Genomic DNA, 21,272 nt, shown 5'->3' on the forward strand with positions numbered 1-21,272 from the left:
CATCTTTCACACTGGAGAAATAGGAAACAGCTTTGCATTTTTGGGTTACTGTAGACATGTCCAAAAGTGATCTCAGGCTGATGCGGGGTGGGTGCTCAATGAGGACTGCAGGCATCCAGAGGGGTTGATGGACCTGGGTAGACTTGGGCTGATCTAAGACATCACCGTAGTGAGGATGTGTTCATTTGATGAATGGAGATGGTTTTCTTGGAGCAATCGGCTTACAAAAGAATGAGTCTGCAACAACATGGAGTGGGGCAGGCCTCAGATTGGATATGTGGTCTTAACATGTAACTCTCCCTTCTCTAAGCCTCAGTGACTCATCTTGCAAATGGGGTATATTGTTCTTGGCTGGCTTGCTTTCTGATTTGGTGAGAATGAAGGAGGTAATGACTGAGTTATTACAATCATGACAATAGTATTCATGTGCCTATGCAGCATATTAGGCTTTTCCCTAAGTATTGGGGACTGAACCCAGGGCCTTGAGCACACTAGGCAAGTGCTCTACCTCTGAGCTATATCTCCAGCCTTAAAACATTAGGATTTTCATCCACTATCTCTCCAGAGCAAATGCTTCAGTGTGAAACCCAGCTCTGACTTGCTTCCAATGAGGCTCAGTGGGTGTCAGTTGAATAAATATGTGTGTGAGTAAATCAATGATTATACAGACGAGTTAAGTGCATGTGTAATTGAACAAAGAAACTATTGTATGAAGCAGCAAATAGATTGGGAAATCATAAAGACTATTTTTTTTTTTTGCAAATTTGGGGAAGGAACCCAGGGCCATTTGACCTCCAAGCTACATCCCCTGCCCTATTTTTTATTCTTTAATTTGAAACAGGGTCTCACTAAGTTGCAGAGGGCCTCACTAAGTAGCTGAGGCTGTCCGCAAAACGTGATCCTCTGGTCTCAGCTTCCCGAATGCTGGGATTACAAGCGTGCGCCACCACGCTAACATTTTTTAGTGCACACAGTATATCAGGCCCTATTGAAAAGGCTTCTCTTAATCCTTGCAACTACTTTGGAGATCAGACTTGTTAATTCCATTTTGCAGATGGAGAAACTGAGGGTCAGAGACATTACATGCCTTTCTCTGCCTTTGACAAAGTTGAGACTCCAGCCCATGCAGTCTCATGCTAAACCCTCCTCTGGCCCTGCTGAGTGGATCACTGAATGAGTGGGCCAATGAAGGACTAAGTGCAGAGCCCTTGGGTGGCAAGCCAAGCCACTTTCAGATGGGGAGACAGAAGCTCTTGGAGGTGAAGTGGGCATCCAGGCCCTGGACTGCAGCAAGTTCTCTCCCAAGGTTGCTTCCAACAGCCCTGACTTATGTCTCCTCTCCCTCTTCCCTGTCTGCAGACGGATGCCGCCATGCAGCACTACGGGGTGAACGGCTACTCTCTGCACGCCATGAACTCGCTCAGCGCCATGTACAACCTGCACCAGCAGGCGGCCCAGCAGGCCCAGCACGCCCCGGACTACCGGCCCTCAGTGCATGCGCTCACGCTGGCTGAGCGCCTGGCTGGTAAGGGCCCTGGGGACAGGCCCGGGGGCACATGCTGTGGGCTGAGGAGGGGTCTCCAAAAGACAAAGAGAGGGAGAAGCACTGGGAGGGTTTCCTCTGGGTGGCTCAGCAAGCTGTAGGTCACTTAGCACAGAGAGACGGCAATTCTGAATCTGTGTGTTGTGCTCACTTCGGCAGCACTTGTATACTATCTGTGCGTGTGTTTCTGGAGTGCCCCAGGTTGGCCATGTCTTCTGTATACTCTCTGTGTGTGTTTCTGGAGTGCCCCAGGTTGGCCATGTCTTCTGTATACTCTCTGTGTGTGTTTCTGGAGTGCCCCAGGTTGGCCATGTCTTCTGTATACTCTCTGTGTGTGTTTCTGGAGTGCCCCAGGTTGGCCTGTGTCTTCAAATTCCCATGACTAGCCTATGAAGCCTGAGGTATCCATTAGTCCTGTCTCACGGAAGAAGAGATGGAGATAGGAGGGAATGGGACTAGTCCAGAGAACTGTAGTTGGAAAGTAGCTGGGACAGGGCTGGAGTGCCCCCAGAGGGTGATATCGTAGGCACAGGGAGTAATAACAGCTCCCATGGTGTGAATACCAGCTGTGTGCCAGGCACTGTGTGAGGCTCTTTCTCTCTCTCTGCATCAAACTATTCAATTCCCATGAAAAGAAGTTATCTCCATTTTATGGACAAGGAAACTGAGGCTCAGAGAGGTTAAATTTGGGGTGGGGTGGTGTTGACACATGCTATTGTGGCTAAAAATGGGAGACATACAGTCAGGGCAGTGTCTGGCCACTCACCCTTTCTTGAAGCCTAAGTTTCCCCGGGGACGGTGGCAGTGCTCAGAGGATGGCTAGGAGGTTGTTAGAGATTACACAAGCAAAGTGTTCAGCAGAGGCCTAGCCACATTCAGAAGTCATTAACAACCAAGGTAAGTACCAAGCACCCAGGAGGGAGCTGCAGCCGGGCCCCCCCCACTCCTTGCTCAACTGATGGCTGCCCTCACTTCCTCTCAGTGGGTATGAGAAGGATTCAGTGGCACAGGTGGGGAGTTTGGTTTCCTGGGAGATGATGTTGTCCATCCCATCCTGTACAAGCCTTGGTGAACCCATGTGGGCCTAAGGCCTGTACCAGGCTGCCTTGGAGACTGTGGGGAAAGCCCAGGGATGTCAGGTGCCCACAGTCCAGGAGAGGGCAGGGCAAAGGCGCATGGCCAGGGGCCAATGGCAGGCAACTCAGAGCAGCAGGATGAGTCAGGGAGGGCTTTCTGCAGTCTTGGGCACAGTGAGGAGGGAGGACCGCAGGAGCCAAAGGACAGAAATGGGATGGGGTCTGAGGACCCTTCCCAGGTAAGGGCGCCAGCCTGGTAAGGAGGATGTGGTGGCCACTCCAACTCCTTTAGACCCTGCTAGGCCTTCAGGCGGGACTCAGTCAAGTAGAGCCCCTGTTCTCCTCCTCTCGATCCACGTGGGGCATTAGTGCCCAGTGTGGTGGCCAGGGGTGCAGTGCTGCCTCAGCCTAAGCTACTCCCCTCGTTTAGAGTGAATTTGCCCAACTTGGTAGCAACACCAGTTCCTGACAGCATTGTAGGACTCAAGGGTCAGGGACAGAGGCTTACCTCTGCTATTGGGGCATAGGAGCTGGGGTGTTCAGCCTACTCCCCAGTTCTCTAACTCTTAAGAGGGAGGGAATGTGTACCAGGTAGCCCTTTGCTTGGAAAGCAGTATCTTCCAGTGGGAAGTTCCGCCCAGCCCAGGGCATACAGAGCCTGGCCTCCCTGTGACCACCCTGCCCCTTGCAGTCTCCAGTAGCATGACAGTGAGCTGCTGCTCTCTGAACAGGGTGGGGCTGAATAAGTGGTCTCCATTCCTCTCCTGCTCTAGGGTGACCAGCATGAGCTCAGGGATTGGTCTCGGCTGGGATTAGGGCTAGTTTGTAAGGAGTTTGGGACTTGCTTTATATTTAAGAAGCACCCCCAAATCTGGGGCTTCCTAGACACTGGGTAGCCTTCTTCCCATTGAGGGTGTTGTCTGTGACTCTCCAATCTCTGGAATTCAAGGGGAGGACTCTCCTGCCCTGGGCAGATGCTGAGACATGGGTTCCCAGCTCTCCGCACAGGCAATGCAGGATCCACTTGTGTGGGAGGCGCTACAGTCCCACCTCCTGGCCTGACTCAGTGGAAGGGCTGGAGGCTGGACGACCAGCGAGAGGCAGACACTGTCCTGGGTAGTTTTTGTGATACCAGATATGTGAGCAGGACTATAGAACTGATGGTCCACCAGCACTGTCTCCCTTCCATGATTACCGTGTTGGAGCCTGGTCATTTTGTCATTTTACCTTGGTGAGGCAGCCAGAAGGGTCTCTGAGCACCCTGCCAGAGCAGGCAGTCTGTTCAGGAAAGTAAGAGTAGGAACCTCAGGTGTTGCCATCGGAAACACATCTTGGAGGATGAGATTTAATGCAGAGGATGAAGAATCAAGTGCTGATAACTTCTGTTTGCCTAGTCAGTCCTCCCCCATGAGACCTTGAGATGTGTACCAGCCCACAGCGTGGCTTCTCGTGGTCACAGACCAGTATTCCGATGTTGCAGAGGCCTTAGTGTCCAGGATCTAAGGGCTACGGGGCAGTAGAACCATTGTGACATGGATTTGTAGATTACTCGCATTATATAATTTCAGAATATTATACTCAAAATATAATGGTATACTCAAAAGTATAATTCTTGGAATTAGAGGATCTAAGGGAAATACCTACCTGCCCATCCCTAATGCCCCGCTCAATCACATGCCTCACAGCCATTCTTGGAGCTGAGTTGACCCCTGCAATCCTGATGGTGGGTAAGATGGTGGAGAGATTTTGAAGACCTAAGTCAGAGGAGAGGGGATGGGTGATTTCCAAGGGCAAAGAGCCAGGGGCCCAGCTCTGGCAGCTGCCTGGGTGTCTGGAGTGGGTCAGAGCAGGATAAAACTCAAAGCCTGTTTCCCATAATTAAATGGGCCCCCTCTCCTTGCCCTCCAACGGCTGTACATTTCAAGACATCATCTTGGAGGCCCGCTATGGCTCCCAGCACCGCAAACAACGTCGCAGCCGTACAGCATTCACGGCCCAGCAACTGGAGGCCCTGGAAAAGACCTTCCAGAAGACTCACTACCCAGATGTGGTGATGCGCGAGAGACTGGCCATGTGCACCAACCTGCCTGAGGCCCGGGTGCAGGTAGGGCTCAGCTCCCCTGACTAGACCTTGCAGAGGAGGGCCGGCCCATCCTCTGGCTCCCTACCCCTTAGAAGCCAGCATTTACTTGGTCCCTGCCAAGGTGCAGCTGCTCCGTCCGCCAGTGCCTTCAGTGATGAGGGGCAATTTGGAAAGGATGGAGGGGGTGGATTTCCTAGAGATGTGGGGGCAACGTTATCACCTGCATCCTCCCCCAGCGCGGCCCACTCCACTCAACCCTGCTCTGTTCCTCCCACCTCTGACTGCTCCTCTCCCTGAACCAGGTGTGGTTCAAGAACCGCAGGGCCAAATTCCGGAAGAAGCAGCGCAGCCTGCAGAAAGAACAGCTCCAGAAGCAGAAGGAGGCCGAGGGCTCCCACGGGGAAGGCAAGACGGAGGCCCCAGCCCCAGACGCCCAGCTGGAGACCGACCAGCCCTCTAGCCTGCCCAGTAGTGACCCGCCTGCCGAGCTTCACCTGAGCCTGTCTGAGCAGTCGGCCAGTGAGTCAGCCCCAGAGGACCAGCCGGACCGTGAGGAGGACCCCCGGGCTGGGGCTGAGGATCTCAAAGCTGAGAAGAGCCCTGGGGCTGAGAGCAAGGGGCTGGGCTGCAAGAGGGGCAGCCCCAAGGCAGGTGAGGCTTGGAGGTGCTGTGGGTGTGCTGGGGCCCCAGCTGAGGCACAAGAGCCGGGTCCAGCCTGGCCAGGGCTTGGGTGTGTGACATGGGTTAGAGCAGGAATAGTCAACAGTTGTCACTCAGGAGCATGACCAATTAGAAAAGACTGGCCAGCCTGTGCCAAGTGTTCACCCTTTAGATGCTGAGTCTATGGGAAAGTCTGGAGAGTCCTGGGAGAGGGGCTGGGAGACAAGGAGACCCACTGGGGTGCTCAGGGCAAAATTATTTATCAACTACCAAAATATTCTAATATTTTAGCAACTAGTGCAGATGTTCCAGTGTATACTGGGTGAATAGCCTATCAGTATCAGGATTCCTGCATGCAGCAGAGACACCCCCCCTTCCGCGCGCACCTTTTTAGGGCTTTGGCTCCATGTTTTTAGTTCAGGGGTCTGGTTCCTTAGGGACCCTGTGGAAGGGGCACCTGCCAAGAGGGTCTAGAGGGTGGATACTTCCAGTGCTGGGTAACCCCCTTCCCATCTCTTTCTTAAAGATCTGTCCTAGGCTGGATCATTTCACCCCTATTTATTTTATTTTTTGTTGTTGTTCTTATGGTACTGGGGATTGAATCCAGGGGCATTCTACCTCTGAGTTATACACCCAGCCCTATTTTATTTTTTTATTTTGAAAAAGGGTTTCACTAAGTAGTTGAGGGTCTCACTAAGTTGCTGACACAGGCCTTGAGCCTGTGATCCTCCGGTCTCAGCCTCCTAAGTACTGCAGTTGCATGCATGGGCCACCACACCCGGGTCCTATCTGTTTTATGAAGAACTGAGGTCTGGCATGAGGCACACATCAGAAACAAGCCACAAGCTCAGTCAGGGAGGATAGGGACCCTGAGCTGAGAGCTGGGGGGATGGGATAAGAGCTGTGAATAGCACAGGAGGCGGGAACAGCCCCTGAAAAGATAAAGGGGTTCCTCAAGGACTCAGACAAGGGGCCTGAGCATTCTGAGCAGCTCTTCAGGGGATGCCCTGGCTGAGATGGGATGGACATGGCTTCAGCCAAAGCTTATCTTGTCTGCAGTGCTGAGAGGATGGGAAGCTGAGGGAGCCGCTCCTAGCAGGCCAGTCCCCCTGTCCTGAGTCCTTGATTCTTGGTTCTCTACTTGCAGATTCCCCAGGCAGCCTGGCCATAACTCCTGCAGCCCCAGGAGGCGGCCTCCTGGGCCCCTCCCACTCATACTCCTCCTCCCCGCTGAGCCTCTTCCGGCTGCAGGAGCAGTTTCGCCAGCACATGGCAGCCACCAACAACCTGGTGCACTACTCGTCCTTTGAAGTGGGGGGCCCGACCCCAGCGGCGGCTGCTGCCGCTGTGCCCTACCTGGGCGTCAACATGGCCCCACTGGGTTCACTGCACTGCCAGTCCTACTACCAGTCCCTGTCAGCAGCCGCTGCTGCCCACCAGGGGGTGTGGGGCTCCCCACTGCTGCCGGCACCCCCCACAGGCCTGACACCTGCCTCTGCTGCCCTGAACAGTAAAACCACGAGCATCGAGAACCTGCGGCTCCGGGCCAAGCAGCATGCGGCCTCCCTGGGACTTGACACACTGCCCAACTGACTGTCTGGCCTCCGAGCTGGCCAGGGGTCTTGGGTGCTCCCCCCCAAAGTCCCATGGTTATCCCCAGAAGGCTCTCAAAGAGTTGATTTTGGGAGCCCAGGAATCCTGGGACCTGGAGTCCTTTCCCCAACCCCTTCCTCAACGCCCCAGCCCCAGGTGAAGGCTGCACACCTCTGCATGGCACTGCTTGGACCCCTCCTCCCAGGGGGCAAGCGGGGAGGCGCGAGAGCCCGCTATCCCCTCCTCAGCTTCGCCACCTCCTTCCCTCCTCCCTTTCTGTCCCCTAGTAAATTGATGTGTGGAATGTGAGATATAAATATAAATATATAAAGCTATATTTTCAGGCACAGCCTTCCCCAGGTCCCCGTGCCACCCCCATCTGTCTCCACTGCCACCCTTGCTCCAACTGCAGCTTCTGCCCTTCCCTCCCCCCCGGCCTTCCCGCCCTCTCTGTCTCTTTCCCCCATCCTTGGAACCTCCCTGACCTCCCTGCCCACCCCACCTTCTCACTACTTCTTCCTTCGTGCTGGCAGTGTTGGTGTCATCAGTTCCCAAGCTGTGTTTTACTGGGGGCTGTGGTCTCTTTAGAGACCTCTTTAGAGGTTTTAGTCATATTGCTTCTTCCTGTTTTCCTCTCTTCTCCCTCTCTGCTTCTTCCCTGCTTCCCTGTTTCCATCCCCCACCTGCAGCCAGCTATTCCTTCCCAGGCCCCAACAGGCAAGAGGCCCTCGCTGGAGACCCTGGGGTGGCAGGCAGAAGGTGGCCCTGGCTCCACACCCCTTCCCTAGGCCTGACCTCTGGAAGAGGACATGAGCCACTTCCTCTGCTTCTTCTCAGCCTGGAGGGTCCAGCTGGAGATGCAGGAGGAGGGTGGAGGCGGTGTTGGGCTGGGCAGCAGTACCATAGCCAGCAACACTGCCCTATGTCCTTCAAGGCCAGAGGCCTGGAGCCAGTGTCCACCCAGGACTGACCTGGGCTCCAGAGTTCTCTTTGGTAAGACTTCCCTGGTTGGAAGGAGGCAGAGGAGAAGGTTGCTCTAAGAGGAGAGGGGGCTTGTACTCCTCCCCCACAATCCCAGCCTCCACAGTCAGCAGTTCTGTCCTTTCCGGGATGCATCTGAGCCAGGAGTGAAGTTGAACTCAAGCTCCGGATCACAGTGAGTGTGGACCACACAGCAACACAGAGGCTCAGGCTTCTGGACTCCTTGTCCCAGAGACACCTGTGGAAGTGAGGCTTCTATCCAGTGTCTCTGGCATGCAAGTGTAAATGGCCTCTTTATGGCCAGCTCCCCCACCCCTGCTGCTCAGCTGACTTCCTTTCATGTCAGTGTGACCTTAGGCAAGCCCAGAGCCTCTCTGGGACCATTTGTCTATCTGAATTAGAGGGGCTATAAGATCCCGTCCAGCTCCAACATTCTGCATTCCATACTCACAACCTTGCAGAAGCTTTTAGTTAAGTTTTTGTTGTTGCTTTGTGGTACTGGGGATTGAACCCAGAAGCATTCTACCTCCAAGCTATACCCTCAACCCTTTTTATTTTTTGTTTTGAAACAAGGTCTTGCTAGGTTGCTAAGCATCTCCCTAAATTGCTGAGGCTGATCTTGAACCTGTGATCCTCTTGTCTTAACCTTCCAAGTACTGGGATTACAGGTGTGTGCCACCATACAGCTAGTTAAATTAGTTAACAACCACCACAACAAAAAAAATCTCAGAAGCTTGGGCAGATGGAGAAGGCTTTGGAGAGAAAAAAGTGAAGAGGGTGGTGGCCCGGGCTCAAAAAACCACTTGAACAAAGCAGGAGAGGTGAAACTAACTTAAGTGAGCCATGAGGCAGGAGGTGTCAAGAGAGGTGGGGTCGAGGGGTCTGGAGCCCAGGCTAAATATCTCCCCACACATGGCAAACACCAAGGCAGGCAATTAAGGATTTCTGAGCAGGGAGAGTCTTGCTGGGAACTTGAATTTGAGAAGCAAATCCAAATTCTTGGAGGCATAAGAGGGGGAAAGACCTAGGCAGGGGGTGGAAGGTTGGCAAAGACTCTGGGAGAGACAGGAGTTTTTGGTTTGGGACTGGGACAGGTTCTGTGCCTGTGGCCCATTGACTGTCCTTTGAGACCAGCTCTAGGAAGTTCTGTTTCTGAAACAGAAATTATTTCATCTGAACCAGGCACGAGGACTGAAGCTTTTTGTTTGTCCCTGGGTAATAGTGACTGTCACTGTGCCTTGGAATCCAGTAGCCCTGTGGACATCACCACCTCCTCTGGGAAGCCTCCCCTGACCTCCTAAGGTACAAGTCCACCTGAACTCAAGTTCTGTCGTGGCAGGAGCCAGGCCCTCCTTAGGCGCTTCCCAGCTCCTCTGGTCTTACTCAGAATAGGCAGGGAAGGTGCATGTGGTCTGTGCCCTTAAGGGAACTCCCATTGGTTTAAGGCATCAGCCTCTGATACTGGGGTACTGGACAGAGCTGGAGAGCCAGAGCAAGTGTCCTGGGTAGAGGGCAACCTCCACGTCCTTGAGGAGTCAGAGGGCCCAAGCCTGGGTCCACCCTGCAGCACCGACCCAGGAGCCTGTCCCAAGCCTGTGGGTACCACCCCACCCCAGCCTGGGCCTCCAGCCCTGACTCTCCCTCTCTGCTCCCTCCTGTTTGAGGTCTCCCTTTCCCTGCACCTCACTTCCCGGAGCCTGGGTCCCTGCCTCAAATCTGAGGCTGGCAGGCTGTACAGACTGCTTTTCAAACCAGCTATTTTGTGACCATTTGTGCTTAGAGGTTGTGCCAACCTGTGGCAAAAACACTGTGTGCTGTATTTATTTATTCTGTTAGTTGAAGAAACAAGACTCAAACCACCCTCTTCCCCTGCCCTGCCCCCGCGTTGTGCAGCATGCCGCTCTGTCCGTGAGTGTATCTGTCCGTCTCTTGGTCTTACTTCCTGTGATGTTGTGATCTGTTCTTTGTCCTACTTGGCTAATAAAAAGAGAGCCTGGCAGTACAGCCCGTGGTCCGTGCTCATTCCCAGAGTTTCTTACAGCAGGCAGCAGGCGTCTTGAGGTCTGGCCAGTCCGCGCTTCACCACAGCCTCTGTGGCTGGCCACTCCCACACTGGCTTTGTGGTCCTCTCCCAGCTGCTGTGCCACTCCGGAGGGTCACAGGGGAGCGGAGGGTGAGGGGAATGCGTTGTCTTCTGGGGGCTACTTGGAACAGGGAACACCTGGGACACCTGGCTATATTCAGGTTAGTTAGGGCAGGATGGGTCTGCAGGATGGAGAGAGGGAGGAGATTGTGTGGAAAATGGCAGCAAGCAAGCCAGGGCCAAAGGGGAATGACAGGAAGGCACATTGAATCTAAAGCCAGAGCTGTTCACTCTGAAGGAATGGGCGGCCTTCAGGGGAAGTGAGCACTTGGTCCTCAGAGGTAAGTAAGCAGGGAACGGAGGAGGGATTGCTGCAGTAGTAAGATGCATGTGTGTGTGTGTGTGTGTGTGTGTGTGTATGTGTGTGTGTGTGTGTGTGTTTTGTTGGAAGTCTATGTATAGGTTTGACCTGTGCCATGAACTCTGTGTGTGTGTGTGTGTGTGTGTGTGTGTGTGTGTGTGTGTGTGTGTACACATGAGCAGAGAGAGATAGAAACTGTGAGACTGTAGAGCAATATAGGTGATCCTGGTCCCTTCTGCTGCATTTCAAGAAAAAGAGGGCCAGAGATCTCCACTACTCAGCCCTCTTTGTCTTGGCCTCACCTCTCTCTCCCCTGAGTTCCTGAGGGCCCAAGTCAGAGGGGTGATGTATGCATGTGACTGAGGCTGGGGGGCTTAGCACCTCCTCTGGATAAGGCCTTCCTGTTAGAAGAACCCCAGCAAGCCTGAATAGTAGGCAAAGAGTCTGTTGGGCTTCCAGGGGCGGGCCCTGACCTCCTTTCGCAGGTCGCTGTGACCCCCAGGAGAGCATTCCTCTGTCCCCAGTGTGGCTGAGGATTAGGGTGGGCAGCATCCCCCTTCACCTGCCTCCCCACCTCCCTGGGCGGGGCTGACAGATCAAATGTCTGCCCCAAATCTCCACACACACACCCCCAATCATTCTGCGCCTCCCACAAACCTCAGCCTGGAGGGAAACACCTCCCCTGGCATCAAGAAGACCCTGATAACACTGCAATTCAAAGCACTTCAGAACACTCCTTCAGCACTGACTGAGTAAACTGCATGCCTGGCTCTGTGCAGGACTCTGGGACACAGAAACAAATAAGAAAAAACCTGCCCTAGCTGGGCATGGTGGTGCACACTTGTAATCCCACTACTTGGGAGGCTGAGACGGTAGAATCGCTAGCTCGAGGCCAGACTCAGCTACTTAATGAGGCCTTCTGCAATTTAATGAGACCCTGTTTCAAAATAAAGAATAAAAAATAGGGCTGGGGGGTGTAGCTCAGAGGTAGAATACCCCTGGTCTCAACCCCCAGTAGTACAAACAAACAGAAAGAAAGAAAAAAATTAATATGCCCTTATAATTACACTATAGTGTGACTGGAAGTTCAAAAGATAGGGAACTAGCTAGGCATGGTAGCTTGTGCCTGTAATTCCAGTACTTGGGAGACTTAGACAGGAGGCTCACAGGTTCAAGTGTAGCCTCAGCAGTGTAGCAAGACTCAGCAACCTAGTGAGACCCTGTTTCAAAACAAAACAAAAAAATCTGGAGTCTGGATGTGTAACTTGGAGGTAAAATGTCCCTGAGTTCAAACTCTAGTAACACACGCACACACACACACACACACACACGTGTGTGATAAGGAACTGTGGAGCACAGTAGGTAGGAAAGACCCCTTGAGAGGGAGACCTGGACCTGAGTCCCTTGGTCCAGTGTTCATGGAGAGGGCAAGAGGCGCAGCATGCCCAAGCCACAGGGCAGCCCCTGAGTCCTTGAGCCCTGCAAGAGCAAGGGGCTTGTCTGGGTGGGGCTGGGGGATGGTGGGGGGTGTCAGCAGATGAGAATAGAAAAACAAACACAAAGCTAGGGGCTTTGACTGGGGGGGGGCACTGAAAGCTCTTCGGGGGAACCGGAGTGATCAAACTTATTTTAGTAAGTATGCCTCTCTCCCTTTTGTTGCATGGTGGTTCATGCAACAGAGCTGGAGCAGGGAGGCAGATGAGGCCATCGTCCTGTTCTGGTGAGAGGAGGGTGGCCTCATCTGGGCTAGGGAGGGGAGAGGAGAAAGGAGTCAGACTGATGAGAGATTTAGGAGGTACAATCACTGCAGGGACTGCAGGACAGAGGTGCTCCTGAGTCTCTGGCTACCTACCAGGCTACAGGGCAGAGGGACCTCTACTTGGTTGGGGCTAGGTGAGCATCTGGGGATGCTCCTGAGCTCAGGTAGATCTTATGTGTTGCATTTGAAGAGTCTGATTTATATAAAGGAAGATGCTGGGTCTGTCTCTGCTGCTGGTGTTGACTTTATTTGACAAATATTTACATAGCACTTTCTCTGTGCCTATTACCTTATGAATTAGCCACTTAATCCTCATGCAACTCAAAAGTAGGTATTATTACTACCCCCTTGACAGATGGGGAAACCGAGGCACAGAGTGTTTAAATAGCTCACCAGGACCACAGCTAGTAATGGGCCTGGCTAACCTCAGAATCCATGCTCTTGACCTTGGTGGTGTCAACAGGGAGATAGTCAAAGATGCCACATTACTAAATGAGATCAAACTGAGAGAAGAGCCTGAGGTCGGGACCTCTGGGAAATGCTGGAGATAATAGGAAGGAGATTCTACTGATGCAGACAGGACAAGCTAATCCCCACTTGATGTTTACTGTGGGCCTCTCTCTGGTCCTCGATTTCCATTTCTGTTTAATGGGAACCATTAGTCACATCTGGCCTCTCTCTCCCTCCCTCCCCTTTCTTTCTTTCTTTCTTTCTTTCTTTCTTTCTTTCTTTCTTTCTTTCTTTCTTTCTTTCTTTCTTTTTCACTGAAGATTGAAACCAGGGGCATTCTACCTGTGTTTCACCCCCAGCCCTATTTACTTTTATTTGGAAATGGAGTCTCCCTAAGTTGCTGAGAGCCTTGCTAGGTTGCTGAGGCTAGCTTTGAACCTGAAATCCTCTGCTTCAGCCTCCCAAGTACTAGGATTACAGGCCTACAACACCACACCCAGCTTTCCAGCCTGCTTCTTGGGAAACTCAGATCAGATACAGAGAAGGCTTTGTGGAGCCTGGATGCTGAGCAGTGATATTCCCAGCATGCAGTAGGTGTCCAGACAGCCTATGAGGCTGCAGTGGGAAAGGCAGAAGGGCCCCCCCAAAGCTCTCCCAAACTCCCCCTTTCTCAGGCCTGGACCCCTTATTCTTTCACTTTGGGGGGTCTGGTTCCTTAGGGACCTTTGTGGAAGAGGCACCTGCTGTGGGGCCCCAAGGGACGGGCACCTTTATGGCTTAGCACCCCTTCCCCATTTCTTTCCCACAGAGCTGCCTTGGGCTGGAGCCCCCCACTCCTAATCTTATTCTCCTTTTGCTTCTGGGAAAGCCGATTAGGAGGCGGCCTCCTGCCCGCCCCCCTGACAAGTTTGTCTGAACTTCCAACAAAGGCCCTCAGAGGTCTGTAGAGGGAGGGCTCAGGCACGGGAACCTGACACCGCTGGCCCTGGATCACCCCAGCAGCCCTGGAGGCGGCTCTGTGGCTCTGCCCACCCTCCGGTGGGCAGGCAGGAATGTGTCTCTGAAGGGACTTGGCCCCATGAAGGCCTGGGGGGCTGGGCCCTGCCTGCACAGGCTCAGGACCTCCTCACCTGGGAGCCAGGGTCAGCGCCCAGGAGAGTGTGTGGGGTATGCATGTACTCACACACACTCCCAATCACACTCCCCCACACACATTCACAGCACACGTGGATTCTCCCTCATAAGCATGGCACACGCTGACTTCCACAAAGGACCACAGATCCAGGGTGTCTGTCTCCTTGCCTCTCACACTCATGTACATCCCCTGCAGAGTGTCAAACACCTACGCAGGCCTCCTCGCAAGGGACAGCCCGCCTTGGGCCCCACAGATCCTCAGCGACTGCCACCTTGCCTGTGAAGATGCTGCCCTACTCCCCACACGAGGGAGGTCCGATGCTGGCCTGCGGCCACTGGCCACCTCTGCCACTCCGACACATCCATCCGCATGGGCTGCCCTGAGCCCCTGCCTCACGCACAGGATGGTCCCTTCCCTCCCAGGCCACCTTCAGGGCCCTGTGAGGAGATGCAAAGGCAATGGATTCAGAGGGCACAGTGTTTGGCTTTGTTTTTTTTTTTTTTTTTTTTTTTTGTGAACTGGAGATTGAACCCAGGGGCACCCTACCACTGAGCTACACCTCCAGCCCTTCTTTGTATTTTGAGATAGTCTCCCTAAGTTGCTAAGGCTGACCTCAAACTTCCTCCTGCCTCAGCCTCTCAAATGCTGGGATTACAGGCATGCACCACTCACCCTGCCATTCATAATGTTTTGAGGCTGCCATCTTGAAATCCTTAATTTTTAAACGAGGGGCCCTGCATTTTCATTTTGCACTGGGACTTAGGAATTACGCAGCTGCCCCATGCCCTCCTCATAGTCTCCCTGATGACAGTCTTCCTCAGCAGACTCGTCAGGCCCTCTGTGGCTTCTGAAAGAGCGCCCCCACTTCTCCCCCCACTGCCCAAACGCCTCCATTTCTTTTCCTACGTGGGGCATCCTTCTCCACCCACGTCCCTCACCACACAGCTGAGTGGGTAGTTGAGGGACCACTGAGAACATCTGTCCTTCTACATACATCCCCTTGGGGAGCGATATCCTCACCTATACAATGGGGCTAACGATAGTGCCTACATCAGGTTGTTGGTGGTGGTTTTTTTGGTCCTAAGGATTAAACCTAGGGGCATTCTACCTCCAAGCTACACTATTAGCCCTATTTTATTTTTTATTTTGAAACAGGGTCTTGCTAAGTTGCTGAAGGTCTCACTAAGTTTCTGAGACTGGCCTCAAACTAGTGATTCTTTTTTCTCAGCCTCCTAAGTACTGGGACTACAGACATGCACCACCACTCCAGGCTCAGGGTGTGTGTGAGTGTGTGTGTGTGTGTGTGTGTGTGTGTGTGTGTGTGTGTGTGTTACTGGGGATCAAACCCTTGGACATAGCTGGGTGTGGTGGCGCAGGCTTTTAATCCCAGCATTTGGGAGGCTGAGACTGGAGGGTCACAGTTCATGGACAGACTCAGCTACTTAGTGAGGCCTGTTTCAAAATAAAGAATAAAAAATAGAGCAGGGGGTGTAGCTCAGAAGTTGAATTCTATCCCCAGACCTACAAAAACAAAACAAAACAAAAAACACCCTTGGGCACTTTGTCACTAACCTATATCTCGACTGTGTGTGTGTGTGTGTGTGTGTGTGTGTGTGTGTGTGTGTGTGTGTTGATATTGGGGATTGAATTTAGAGGCATTCTATCTTTGAGCTACACCCCAGCCCAATTTTATTTCTTATTTGGAAAAAGGGTCTCGCTGGGTTGATGTGAGTCTCACTACTTGCTGAGGCTTTCCTCAAACCTGTGATTCTCCTGTCTCTGCCTCTCAAGTACTGAGATTACAGGCATGCATCACCATGCCCAGCAACTATGTGTGTGTGTGTGTGGGGGGTACTGGAGATATTGAACCCAGAGGCATTCCACTGTCAAACTATACCCCCAGCCCTATATTCTTTATTTTGAAACAAGGTCTCACTAAGCAGCTGAGGCTGACCACTAACCTGTGATCCTCTTGTCTCAGCCTCCCAAGTACTGGAATTACAAGTGTGTGTTACTACACCCGGCTTATATTATAATTTGAGACAAGTTCTCACTAAGTAGCCCAGGTTGGACTTGAACTTTCAATCCTCTTGGCGGCTCAACCTCCTAAGTAGCTGAAATTACAGGCGTGTGTCACTGTGATCGGCTTCAGGGTTCTTTGTGACCATTAAATAAGATAACATCTTGTAAAACACTTAACACACGTTTGGCATTTAGTAAGTATTCAATAAATGTTGTAATTGTTATTACTACACTTTTATAAGTGCTGGCAAACAAAAATGGGCTCAGCCTGTATTTAGTGGGCAAAGCAAAGGTAACTGGAATAATTGCCTGTACATAAATGTAAAGGAGCAGAATGTACGGCAGCACACATGCCTTTGGCCTCAAAGGGCTTGCAGCAGCCCAGAGCGGCAATGCCTGTCTTTAGGAATGCGGACCACTTAGGGCAAATCACCTGCGACTGGAGCTCAGGATAAGGCACGCACAGGAATGGGCTCCATCCATGACTGGTGCCCAGTTTGTTTTATTTCTAGCACTGGCCCTCTGTGGACCATCTACACTTGATCTTAGCCAAAAGGCCGAGAAGTGATAATAAGCTGCCATGCTGCTCTAAACCTCTGTTTCATCATCTGTAAAATGGGATATCTCCACCAACCCTGGGGCTTATGGGAATGGAGTGAGTTAATAATGAATCATGGAAGTGAGGGATTAAATGGGGGCTGCTGCTAATGACTCCAAGCCTGGCCCCTGGGCGCTCTCCCCTTCCAGGCCCTGGAGGCTGTGCAGCCCTAGCCCACAACTCCAGCTGCAAGGAAACTGCCACCTCAACCTGGGATCCTTTCCAAGAAGACTCTGGAGATTTCGCAAAGCCCTTTGAACAACAAAGGCCACAGGAGTGGTATTTCCTCCAGGGGCTGACAGCCCAGTGCCTCCTTTATCTTGCCAACCAAGCTCCAAGAGCTGTTCTTGGAAAGAGCTTGTGTGGGGCAAGTGCGGGTGTGTGTGAGCAGGAACGTGTGTACACAAAGCTGCTCTTTGTTGCGGCCCCACCCAAGTGGGGTGATAGGCCTGTAAACCTGGGCCCTTCACAGGCTGCCCTGTCCATCCCAGACCTCCACACAGTGTGTGCTGGGTGGCCAGAAGGGAGGAGATGTAGTCCTTTTATCTTGAGACTCTCCAGGAGGTGAGGACTCCAGGAAGCAGGAGCCACAGTACTTCAGGAAGAATCCAGATAGTTGAGGTGGATGCTTGACCACAGTGGAGAAATGAAAGGGGACTTCCATTCTTCTAGAACCAAAAGGACATGCCTCAGCACCAGGCCTCTCACCAGCATGCACAGCTCTGTGTGTGTGTGTGTGTGTGTGTGTGTGTGTGTGTGTGTGTGTGTGTGTTTGCAGAGCCCACATGATGGTCTGAAAGGCTTGCCTGGATTAAATATTCCTTTAGTCTGCCCTTGACTAGCCATCTAGAGAAAGACTGTAGCCAGAAAGCTTTAAACTACTTTTTGAACTGTGTGCTACTGGAAAAGTTCCTTTCTGGGCCTCAGTGCCTATTGTTGTTGTTGTTGTTGTTGTTATTATTATTATTATTATTATTAATTATTTTGTGGTACTGGGTATGGAACCCAGGGGTGCTTTATCACAGAGCTACACCTTCAGCCCTTTTATTTTATTTATTAATTTATTTATTTTGCAATAGTAAAGATTGAACCCAGGGGCATTCTACCTCCTTGCTATACCCTCAGACCTATTTTTTATTCTTTATTTTGAAATGGGGTCATACCAAGTTGCAGGGGGCCTCACTAAGTAGCTGAGCCTGGGTGTGAACCTTTGAACCTCCTGTCTCAGCCTCCCAAGTACTGGGATTACAAGCCTGTGCCATCATGCCCTGCTCAGCCTTTTTATTTATTTATTTATTTATTTATTTATTTATTTATTTATTGGTTCTGGGGATGGAACCCATGGGCTTTCGACCTCCAAGCTACACCCCCTGCCCTATTTTTTATTCTTTATTTTGAAACAGGGTCTCACTGAGTTGCAGAGGGCCTCACTACGTAGCTGAGGCTGTCGGCAAACCGCGATCCTCCGGTCTCAGCCTCCTGAATGCTGGGATTACAAGCATGCACCACCATCCCCGGCTAGCCTTTTTATTTTGAAACATTATCTCCCTAAATTACTACACATTGACCTCAAACTTGCTATCCTCCTATCTCAGCCTCACAAGTACAATTGTGTGCCATCATACTCGGCTCTCAGTGCCTATTTTAAGTTAGGATTAGATTTTTTTTTTTTTTTTTTTTTTTTTTTTTGCGGGTCTGGGGATGGAACCCAGGGGCATTCTACCTCTGAGCTACACCCCCTGCCATATTTTTTATTCTTTATTTTGAAACCGGGTCTCACTTAGTTGCAGAGGACCTCACTAAGTAGCTGAGGCTGTCCGCGAATCGCGATCCTCCAGGTCTCAGCCTCCCGAATGCTGGGATTACAAGCGTGCGTCACCACGCCCGGTTTAGGATTAGATTTTGACAGCATCTGCTGATTTAAATCTCTGAACTGAAGCTAGGCATGGTGGTGCATGCTTGTAATCCCAGCACTTGGAAGGCTGAGACAGGAGGATCGCACAGGTTTGAAGCCAGCCTCAGCTACTTAGTGATGCTCTCAGCAACCTTAGTGAGACCCTGTTTCCAAATAAGTATAAAGTAGGTCTGGGAGTATAGCCCAGAGGTAGAAAAGCCCCTGGGTTCTGGCCGGGCGTGGTGGTGCACGCTTGTAATCCCCGCGCTTGGGAGGCAGAGACAGGAGGATCGCACAGGTTCGAAGCCAGCCGCGCTGGCTTAGGAGACCCTGTTTCCAAAAATAAAATAGGTCTGGGAGTGTAGCCCGGAGATAGATGGGCTTCCAGGAACCCCAGTACCACCAAAAAAAAAAAAAAAAAAAGAAAAGCCCCTGGGTTCTACCCCCAGTAACACACACACACACACACACACACACACACACACACACACACTCACACAAATTAAATCTCTGGACTGGGTTGGGAGGAAGCTGCATTATACAGACAGGACCTTGTATAGCTGAACCCACATGAGCAGCCCCTCTACCCTCTGTCTCCCTTCCCTCTCCCCAACCCCACCACCACCATCTTGCAGAGCCCAGGGGATGGATAAGGTGGGGCTGGGGCTGCCTACTAGAGGGCTGGGCCTGTTGATACTCTGAGGATTCTTGCTTCAGGTTCTCAGGGGTCTCTAGTTCAGGTGCTATCCAGGGTAGGAGTCACTGTACCCAGCCCCCAAATCTGAGGGGGTGAGAGCAGCCTGCTCAGGGTCTGCCTGTTGGGAAGTTCTTCCTCATCTGAGCTGAAAGCTACTACCAGTGGCATCTTCACCAGGCCCATCCTGGCCCAGAGGCCACACTGAACATATCAGTGAACACTGGTCTGGGATGAGCCACCAAACTGAAACTGGTGGTGCTTCACATGCTCACGGTGTCATTGCTCCTGCTGACTCCTCTTCAGGGGATAGCCTGTTCACTCTTCAGATCCATCCAATTGCCATCACCTCCAGGAAGCCCTGCCTGGTTACTGAGGAGGGATGCCTCTCTCTTGACCCTCTTGGCCACCAAGCACAGTTCTCACCACTATGAGATGGAGCTCCTGAAGCAGAATTTGAGTTAGTGTTCAACCAACACTGAACTTGTTGAATGGGAAGAAAGATGGAAGGGACAATTTCGTCCAAGGCCCTTGGGGGGACTAGGTTCCTGTCTGGTCTTGCCCTGTTTTATGGTGTGGCTTTAGGCAAGCCCTGGCTTTTCCTGGGTCTGTTTCCTGGCTGGAGGTTGGACAGAGCTGTCCATATAGGCTGCCTCCCTTGGACAGCCTTGGTTTCTGAGTGTCTTGCTGAATTTCTCCTCCATGTGTGGCACTGGTCCAGGGAAGCGGGGTCCTAGGTCCTGGGATGGCATCAAAGACAAGTGAGGCTATCTGGCCATGCAGTGCCTCTCCCTTTCTGGCCTGCTGCATAGCATCCTTAAGAGATGAGGCTGGAGCCAGGCATGGTGGTGCATGGTTGTAATTCCAGTATGGGAGGCTGAGACAGGAGGACCGAAAGTTCTCAGCCTAGCCGGGCGTGGTGGCGCACACTTGTAATCCCCGCGCTTGGGAGGCTGAGACAGGAGGATTGCACGGGTTTGAAGCCAGCCTCAGCTACTTAGTGAGGCTTTCAGCAACTTAGTGAGATCCTGTTTCCAAATAAAAAATATAAAAAAGATCTGGGAGTGTAGCCCGGAGGTAGAAAGCCTCTGAGTTCCACCCCCAGTACCACCAAAAAAAAAAAAAAAAAAAAGTTCTCAGCCATCCTCATCTACTTAGTGGGGTCCTTCACACGTAGTGAGACCCTGTTTCCAAATAAAGAATAAAATATAGGGCTGGGCGAGGGGTTAGGCTGGTGCCGGGGCCAATGGCCGGCATCGGAGCCTGCCGTGAGGCAAGGCCGCTACTGGGGCCTCCGAGGCCGGGATCAGAGCCAGCTGAGGGGTTAGGCTGGTGTCAGCGAGACCAGAATCGGGGCCTCCCATGAGGCAAGGCCGCTGCTTGAGCCAGCAAGGTCTGGATCAGTCCACCGGGTAGCCAGGCCACTACTGGGGCTGCCAAGAGTGGGATTGGTATTTGCAACACAGCATGCACAGAGAAATATCGCAGAAAATAAAAATCAGATGCTTCCCCTAATCAGCAAAAACTAGGAGGAAAGGGGCAACAGGAAGAGGTCGAGCTATAGAAAGGGCCCTATAGTGAAGCAACTAAGGTGACCAATCAGAGGATATGGAATAGGGGAAGATGGAGCCTCTTTAAAATGCAGGAGGTACATAAACAAATGTATCAAAGTTAATCACCAAACAAGCATGGGATGGAGGGATTGGGAGGGAATGGGATGGGGGCTGGATGAGGGCTAATTGGATGATGTGTGCTTGTATATCCTCTCAAGTCTTGTACTCCAATGTGATATATGACTACAATGCACCAATTAAAAAAAAAAATAGGGCTGGGGCATGTAGCTTGGCGGTAGAATGGCCTGGGTTCAATCCCTAGGTCTGAGAGGGGGGGGACAATGAGAATGAATGAGGCTGGCTGGGAGTGGTGGTGCATACCTGTAAACCCAGTACTTAGGCTGAGACAAGAGGATCGAAGATTTGAAGCCAGTCTCAGCAACTTAGAGAGGCTCTCAGTAACCTAGTGAGATTCTGTTTCAAAATAAAAATAAAAAGAGCTGGGGGTGTAACCTGGAGGTAGAATGCCTCTGGATTAAATCCCCAGTATAACCCCCCCCCACACACACACACAGGCCCTTGAGGCTGGGCCTGAGGCAGAGGCTATGCCACAGCCCCGTCTCTTCCCTAGGGCATGGTCCTATCCTTGCATAAGCTTTTGTGTCCTTTCAGTCTTTAACACCAGCGTTCCAAGTTTAGGACCACGTTCCAGTCTTTGCAAGGTGGATGGGAGCAGGCTCAGTCAACTAATATTTACTGAGCAGCATCTATGTGCCAGATCTAGCCC

General features: G+C 52.0%; 1 protein-coding gene across 2 annotated transcripts; it reads left to right on the forward strand.

Moving 5' to 3' along the window:
* Positions 1-1,371: 1,371 nt before the first annotated feature.
* DMBX1 (diencephalon/mesencephalon homeobox 1) lies at positions 1,372-6,955 on the forward strand (the record flags this gene model as incomplete). Of its 2 annotated transcripts, none has more annotated exons than XM_080690726.1 (4): positions 1,372-1,525; positions 4,530-4,723; positions 5,005-5,353; positions 6,510-6,955. In XM_080690726.1, 4 exons carry the CDS (start codon positions 1,372-1,374, stop codon positions 6,953-6,955), a joined length of 1,143 nt encoding a protein of 380 aa, XP_080546852.1. The 2 variants fall into 2 exon arrangements, with proteins under 2 accessions (XP_080546852.1, XP_080546853.1); XM_080690727.1 differs by having other exon boundaries at positions 4,545-4,723.
* Between the last annotated feature and the right edge of the window lie 14,317 nt (positions 6,956-21,272).

Source organism: Muscardinus avellanarius (genome assembly GCF_963383645.1).
Source record: "Muscardinus avellanarius genome assembly, chromosome: 3".
Taxonomy (NCBI): Eukaryota; Metazoa; Chordata; class Mammalia; order Rodentia; family Gliridae; genus Muscardinus; species Muscardinus avellanarius.